Here is a 7,868-nt window from a genome sequence, read left to right as displayed (position 1 = left end):
CTGCTGGCACTGAGGGTTCCCCCCTTCTCCAAGCAAACCTCCTGCTTGTGACTTCAGCACAACTTATGCTGCTGCCTGACACCCAGGTAACCCCTCCCTGTCCCCAGGCAGCGAGGAAGGGGGAGCAGGCAGCAAGGGACACCACCCACCCCCCGGACCCTCCAGCCTAGCCGGCAGCCAGGACCCCAGCTGAGAGCATGCAGCACCAGAGGGTGGCAGGGGACATTCAAAGCCAGGCACATATCAGACAAGTTCAATGACCTGGAGATGAGCAGGCTGACGGGCGGTGAACACAGCACCACCATGGTTAAGCAGGGCCAGGAGCACCGCTGCCAAAAGGCTTCTCCTGCCCGTCGCAGGGACCCCCCGCCCCCCCAGCCGCTGCCCACACACGGGGCCACCCTCAGCTCCAGCCACGCTCCACCTTGAGCTTCCCGGTGCTGCTGCTTTTCCTTTTAACAAGTTCCCAGTGTCTAAAAAAATACACAAAACCCAGTTCCTTGAAGTCAGCAACTCGGAAACATCAGGAAAAAAAAACAAAAACTGAAACCAGCTCAGTACCAAACGGACACAAAGAACATGCAGTTAGCAGACGCCTGTCTTGCTTCACATGGCTCCACTCGCTCCCTACGCCCATGGGCCCCACCAGCACGCTGGTTTGAGTCTCAAAAACCATAATAAATCGAAGGAACTGAGTCATACCTTGTCCTGTTCCTAGCCCCAGCTATCAGACGGGATTTAGCTGGTGAAGAAACCTCCAGCCTGTGGGCTAGGAGCTGCGAGTCCAGCCCTACTGTGCTAAGCTGCCGAACGGTTTACAATAGCACCACAATCGCCCAAGTGCTTCGCCATGGGCAAACAGATTAAAACTTTACCTTGAAATAGGACATAGCAACACCCATTTCTCAGATTTCCCTAGGAGGTAGATTCAGTGCCGTAGGGACTGTCCGTCACCGCCACTTCCCTAGCCCAAGCTCATGCATGCTGTCCCCCTGCACCAGACTTGGCTTGGACCGCTTTTGGAGGACCTGGGGCAGAAATCTTGCCTTTCCCCCACACTCCTGCTAAGCGAGGGCACTGCCACCCCACAGGCGAGACTCCCACTGAAGCCAGGCAAGCGACAGAGCAGTCCCCAAGCTCCAGCACCCCATCTCCCAGGCCCTGGGAGCTCCCAGCACCCACCAGCCCGGCCGCGCTGCTGCGAGAGGCACAGCCTCGGCTGCAAATGCTGCCACCAGTGTTATCACTATCATGGGAGTAATTAGCGCGGACAAAGCCCTAGCGATCAAACACAGCATGAGCCCTCGCCGGCCCCCCTGTACTTTCAGAGTAGCTGCACGGTTTGCCACTTTAACACTCACTGGCTGGCAAAGGCTGAAAGCCTCATCAGTAATTTAGGGCAAAGCACATTACAAGCAGGTTACAATTACGGTTATTCCAAACATCAAGCAAAATCAGAAATTAAGGCTGAAATTTAAAATAAGCAGGTGTTGAAGGTCAGGTTTCTCAAACGAACTCCCCCGGCCCTGTTGAAACGCTGGCTGCAGTGCCCAGGTAGGAGCAGCGTACGTCCACAGCACGCTCAGGTTAAATGGCTGCCGAGATGCATCAGGGTTAGGGCTGCTTTTTCTTCCTTTTTTTTCTGTGAAACTGAGATGAACCTCTTCTAGCACCCTACATCTGCATCCCCTCACCTCAGTTACCTTCCTTTAGATTCACCCACCACTCTCACCTCCTTAACAGCCACAGCTTCAAAGCCACACCTGTGCCTGTGGGGTTTAACCCTGAGCTGTTAACGCGTGCTCCCACAGCACCACCCGGATACTTTGTGCATGGAAGTGAATCTGGTTCTTGTGGGTTTTTTGTTAAATAGAAGTTTTAACTTGAGCACACCAATAAAACAAGCTACTGAGCTAGTTACTATCTGCAGACGCGCAGCAGAGGATTAACCCTTACAGTGGTCGCTTTTCTGCCACATTCACCAGAGCCCGGTCTGACAGCAAGCTGGTGCAGGCAGGACGAGCCACGCAGGACGGTGGCCAGTGCCCGCTCCCCTCCTGCCCATGTGTCCCACAGGCCGGGCAGTGCCTCCTGCAGCCCTCCTCCCCTGCCTGGTCAGGCAGGCCATGCCCATGTGAGTTCCTGACCATGCCGCTACCCCCTCACCTGAGCTCCTCCATTGCCAAAGTCACCTGGGACCCTCCTGCCCACAGAAACCCCCCACTGAAGAGGGTCCTGCTGCAGGACAGAGGCCACAGGTGGTGACCCCAGCCCACAGTTCTGAGCAGGGGCAGCCAGCCCATCCCAACAGCAAGGATGTTGACCAGTGAAACATTTCTGTGGGAGCAAATCCTTCATCGCCTTCAGAACTGGGAAGGGGGAGCAGCTCCTACAAGTGGGAATGGGCTCATGACCTTGGGAGGTTCCCGTGAGAGACACAGCTCTGAGCAGAAATAATTCCACCCTTGATTCTGCTTCTACAACTCTCCACAACAGTGAATCAACACAAGAGTCACCTCTTGTCCACCGTGGGTGCAATTACAGCTGACCAGAGACTGCTAGTGGCCAGGTGACCGGATCCCTCCAACGCAGTAAAAAAACACAGTGGCCTTGGCCACGGAGCTGCAACACTCCTGCCCCTGCAGGAGCTGTCTGCCAGGGGTACGGGTATCCGCTACTTTTCCCTACCTTAAAAAAACCCGCAGTGATTCAAACTGTCTGAACTGAAGGCAGCAATGAACGGTAAAAAATGAACCCAACCGCTTTGGTACCAACACCTGCCTCTCCTTGCTGCCACCAACAGCAAGAGTCACCCAAGTACTGAAGCAGCCCACCTTTCCTTCACGAGAGTTTTGTTGCCCACGCTGCCAAAGGAGGCAGGCTGGGCAGGGCAGGGCAGGGATGCTGGGACCCATTGCCACAGCTGGTCAGACCTTGTCCATCTTGTTGAGATGACCCCGCGCAGACAGAATTCCTAACAGCAGCACTACTCCCTCTGCAAGGCCCACACATCCGAAAAGCCCTCCTGATCTGACAGAGCATCACCCAGGGGCCCAACAGGGGCAAGGAGGGAAGAGCAGCTTGCTGGCTTCCTCCTTCAATGATGTTTCCAAACACCAGTTTTACTGAGCAGCCTCCCGGCTACGCTGAAGTCAACTTTCCAACAGCAGCTGGAAGGTAGCAAGCCAGAAACCAGGATCCTCATGGAAAAGGCATGAAGGGAGACAAGAAAAGAGATGGGCTACAGCCAGAGGCAGGGAATGAGGCCATGGGTTGGAAATGCCATGCAACAGTTCAATCCATGTTCACTGTTCAAAACAAGCTTTTGGGCAAGAGCCTGTTGTGTGAAAGGCTGCTGCTGCCATGAACCTCAGGCTACCATGTGAGCACACGATTTACAGAAGTGATTTTTTCAAACCTGCACTTATGAGAATTCATTGAGAACTTCTCCATTTTACAGATTTAAAAAAGCCTGCACCAAAAATATTCACAGTTTATTTTTCATGAAACAAGTAACCAGTTAACACATGACAATGCGAAGCGGAGGTGGACAGAGAAGAGCAGATACCTTTCTGGTTACAGCTGTAGCTGGCTGGGCGGCTGGCACGGAGGTAACCCTACTTACGTAATCTACATGATTAAGTCCAGCTCATGGGAAAGCCTATAAATGTAAATTCAAGATTTTCCTTCTCACACATGATAAATACTTAATATACTGAACCTTATTACCATTTTTTAAAATTTTGTTTAAAAAAGTTAATGAATGCCCTTAGATTATCTTCTCTATCAATGGCTCTGAGGAGTTGTCCTGATTCCCTTTGTGGAGGCGTCACGCAGAAACACAAGCTGCTTCCATTTCCCCAGTTTCAGTAGCAAGCAGGAACTGACCTGCCAGTCTTCCCGGAAAAAAACAACATTAAACAGCAAGTTTCCATAAGCCATAAAGCTTTTTGAAGTCACTAGCTATTCTACCAAGGATCTGAAATGATTCGGACTAGAGAAGAGATGCACCATAGCACTGGTACGTGCCCAGCACACCCAGCCTTTACAGCAGGATGTTGTCTTGGGGTGCGTACATCAGGAAAAAAGAATGGATCAGGATTTGTCTCAGTACAAGTGTCTGCCTCCTTTCGTAGAACACCGCAAAGCTCATGACTGTTTGCTCTGGGAGCAGCAGGCACTCGCAAGCCAGGCGGGAACAAGGACCTGCTCTCATGTCAGAGGGAGAGGGTGAGCCTGGAGCTGGGCGCTCCCTTTCCAGGGAGGGACCTGCAGATCTGCCTGGAAAGAGAAGGACACACTGGAGCTGTGCGAGGGTCTGGCGGCGGGCATGGAGATCCGAGGCTGCGGCACCCGGATGGGCAGAGCTCAGGCAAACCACAGAGGTAATGTGTTGTGAGAGTGGGAGAGTGTGCTGGTCAGCAGCGCTTCCTTGGCAGGACACCGACCCCATCCAGCCTGAGCAGTGCTGCCCAGGGAGGCCCATCCTCCTCCTGCCTGCGAGGGTGCTGGTGGTCACAAGACGACACTCTGCAGGTCCCTGGGACTCTACTGCTTGTCCCACAAGTACCACGGCCAAGTGAACTTCTGCCTCAACGCTTGAGTGAACAGCTTTCAGCAGGCCTAGTCTGGACACCAGCCTGATGACCACCAGGTTCTAAACATCTCCTGAGATGGAAAAAGGAGAAGAGGAAAAAAGAAAGCCAGCCAGCTGCTGGAGCCCACCGTGTTCCAGTGTGAGAACTACTATTCAGTTGGAAGGACACACACGCACACACACGCACACCAACACGCGCACACCAACACAGTCCAGTTAATTCAAGTCTCCTTTGGTTGTAGAAGAGTTAAGCCAGAAGCTACCCAAGGGGAGAGTGTCGAGATGGGTCCCAATACAGCTACAGCACCCCCGCCTCCACGCTGTGCAGTGAACGGTACAGGGCGCGCCCCGCCGCTGGGAAGACCAGGCATGATGTGAATATGTCCTGAACATGTCTGAGGCAAGGGGAGAAAAGATTGCTCAGTCTGCTGGCTCACGGTGACAACAAGTCAAGAGACTGGATGGGAATTCGAAAGGGAGCACCACCACCCTGCTAGGGCGGTGCTCAGCACCTTGGGGAAATCCACTCTGCCCTGCTCTGCTATTGCTGCTGTATAGGTCACAATGTTTTCAAGTGCAGGAAACACTCTGCATGTCCTGTGCTAAAGGAGTAAGACACAAGAACGAAAGAACTGCCAGATGGCTTCTTCCAAGATCTCTCTTTTCCCTGACCTTCAGATGCCCTGCGTCTCAGGCCTGGCCAGTCGCAGCTTTGTACAACGGAGCCTGAATGGACATTGCCTGGAGAAAACTGCACCGAGTGAGAACAGCAGGCTCCTCTCCCAGCTCAGCTGGAGACAACACCTGTCCTTCAGTGAACCATGCACGCAGCACGACCCAGCGAACACACGGACAAACCTCACAAAGCAACACCCTGTAGGGACAGAGACCTGGGCAGACAACAGATAAACCCCCTTCCCTGCTTCTACAGAGTCTGGCAAGGGTGCACACCCGACTGCTCACCGCCTGAGCCCTGAAACACCTCCAGTCCCAGGGCACCATGACTGATCTGCTCCCTCTAAATACAGTAACAAGAGCAAGGCTCCTGGCTGTACCTTGGAGCCCGCCTACGAATAAGACCTGGAGCTCAAACACGCTGGATCAGTGATGTGACCATTTCAATGGAATTGGAGATTTTTACCCAGAGTGGACACTTTATTTCAGCTTTACCATTTGTAAAAGGAAGAGGAAAAGGTCACAGATGCTCTCTCCCTTTGGCTGGACCACACTCTGACTTAAGTGAATGTCCTTGCTCATGTCACGAGAGAATATGGATGGGATGTGCATGGGTTAGGGGCTGGGCTCAGGGAAGTGAATAAAAAAAACAAAACAAAGATTCCCCCTCCCTAAACATTAAAAGACTGAAACCTGCCTCCCATATTCACCAACCTCACTTTGGCTCTGTGTCGGCCAACTCATGACAGACAGAATCCTGGTTACGGGCTAGCGCAGTGTTTTGTTCAGGCAAAGGGTCCTGCCCCCGAGGAGTCTGTACTTTTCCACTCAGCCAAGAAATCTGGTCAATTGTCTGAGTGTTTGTGACAACCCACTGCATCTGCTCCGGGGGCACGGGCGCTTCCCTGGCTGGCCGAGGGGTCTGCTCAAATGCACACAATCTCTCTGATGTCCAAGGGGTTTGCTCTGCGGGGGCTGAGGCCACTTCCCAGATGGGCTGAAGGGGCGGCTCGGGGAGTTTCTCTGCGGTCCGGGGAGACTGCTCTGCAGGCATGAAGGCTTTTGCAGCAGGCCAGTGGGTTTGCTCATGCGTCTGTAGTTTCTCCGCAGGCCAAGGTACCTGTCCAACATGCATCACTGCTTTCCCAGCAGACCAAGAGATTTGCTCACCAGCTAACATGGTCCTTTCTTTCTGCTGGGGGTTCAGCTCCACGGCCGGGGCTCCTCTCTCCTTCGGCTGCGCGTTCTGGTCGACAGGCCGCAGCGCCTTCTCCGACAGCAACAGCCTCGCGCCCGGAGGTTTGTCCAAGCCTTGAGGCGGAGGAGCCACGGCAGCAGCCAGCTTGTCCGACACCTGAGGCCACGGGGCTGTAAGAGTGAGAGGCCTCTCCAAGAGCTGAGGTCGAGCCACCCCGGAGCCCAGAGCCTTCTCCAGAGGCAGGGCGCGCAGGGCCCCGGAGTCAGCTGCCTTCTCCGGAGGCAGGGGCCGCAGCACCCCAGGGGCAAGAGCCTTCTGCAGGAGTGGGATCCGCAGGGCCCCCAAGCCCAGAGCCTTCTCCACGGGCAGGACATGCGGTGACCGGGAGCCAGGAGCCTTCTCTGGAGGCAGGGGTCGTGGTGTCCCTAAGCTGGGAGCCTTCTCTGCAGGCAGGATCCGTGGCATCCCTGGGGCAGGAGCCTTCTCCAGAAGCAGGGGATGGGGTGCCCCAGGGCTGGGAGCACTCTCCCGCACTGCCCCAGAGAAGGAAGCCTTCTCCAGAGGTGGGGGCCGTGGCACGGCCGATCCAGGAGCCTTCTCCACGTGCAGGATTTGTAGGACTGGGGAATTGGGGACATTTTCAATGGGCAGAGGCCACAGCACCCCAGGACTGGGAGCCATCTCCAATGCTGTGACCTGCGGCACCAGGGAGCTGGGAGCCTTTTCCACAGACAGAAGCTGCAGACTCTGGGCAGAAGCTTTGTCCGATGGCTGAGGCTGATCCACAGGAGGCTCATCCTCTGGCTGGGACTGCAGCGTCCCCGCCACGGTGAGAAGTCTGTCCGACAGTTGAGGATGCAGGCATTTCGTTGGGAACTCATCCAGTAGCTCAGGCTGCTGGGTCCTGGTGTCAATGAGAGACTCGTCTGATAACCCCAAAACCTCGGGGGCAGCAGGAGGCTCATCCGACAGCTGGAGCTGCAGGGCACCAGCAGTAACAAGCGACTCATCTGACGACTGTGGAGTTCCTGGAGGAGATTTGCTCGGCAGATGAGGCTGTGAGGGATCACTGAAGGACTCGTCCAGTGGCCACAGCACCGCGTTGTTGGGAGGTTTGTCAGGCTGCTGAGGCCTCAGCGCTAAGATGATGGGTTGCTTCTCTGACTGCAGCCTTAGGGACAGGGCAGCCTGGGGCCTGTCTGCCGGCTGCAGGCGGAGCGACAGGGTGGTGGGAGGTTTGTCTGAAGGCTGCAGCCGGAGCGAAAGGGTGGTGGGGGGTTTATTGGATGGCTTCAGCCTCAGTGACAAGGTGGTGGGGGGTTTATTTGATGGTGGCAGTCTCAGTGCCAGGGTGGCGGGTGGTTTGTCTGGTGGAGGCAGCCTGAGAGCCAGGGTGGT

At 55.0% G+C, this 7,868-nt stretch overlaps 1 protein-coding gene across 1 annotated transcript in view; it reads right to left on the bottom strand.

Annotated features, from left to right (window-relative positions):
- Nucleotides 1-5,987: 5,987 nt before the first annotated feature.
- The window catches only part of NSD1 (nuclear receptor binding SET domain protein 1), a 52,917-nt gene continuing 51,036 nt past the window's right edge, over nt 5,988-7,868 (bottom strand). Inside the window, exon 23 of the mRNA XM_010078013.1 lies at nt 5,988-7,866. Within this exon, the coding sequence (XP_010076315.1) occupies nt 5,988-7,866 (1,879 nt within the window). The remainder of the gene's footprint in view (nt 7,867-7,868) is intronic.

This window comes from Pterocles gutturalis, unplaced genomic scaffold (genome assembly GCF_000699245.1).
Source record: "Pterocles gutturalis isolate BGI_N339 unplaced genomic scaffold, ASM69924v1 scaffold24038, whole genome shotgun sequence".
In the NCBI taxonomy this organism is placed as follows: Eukaryota; Metazoa; Chordata; class Aves; order Pterocliformes; family Pteroclidae; genus Pterocles; species Pterocles gutturalis.
This window is presented reverse-complemented; position numbering and strand designations above follow the sequence as displayed.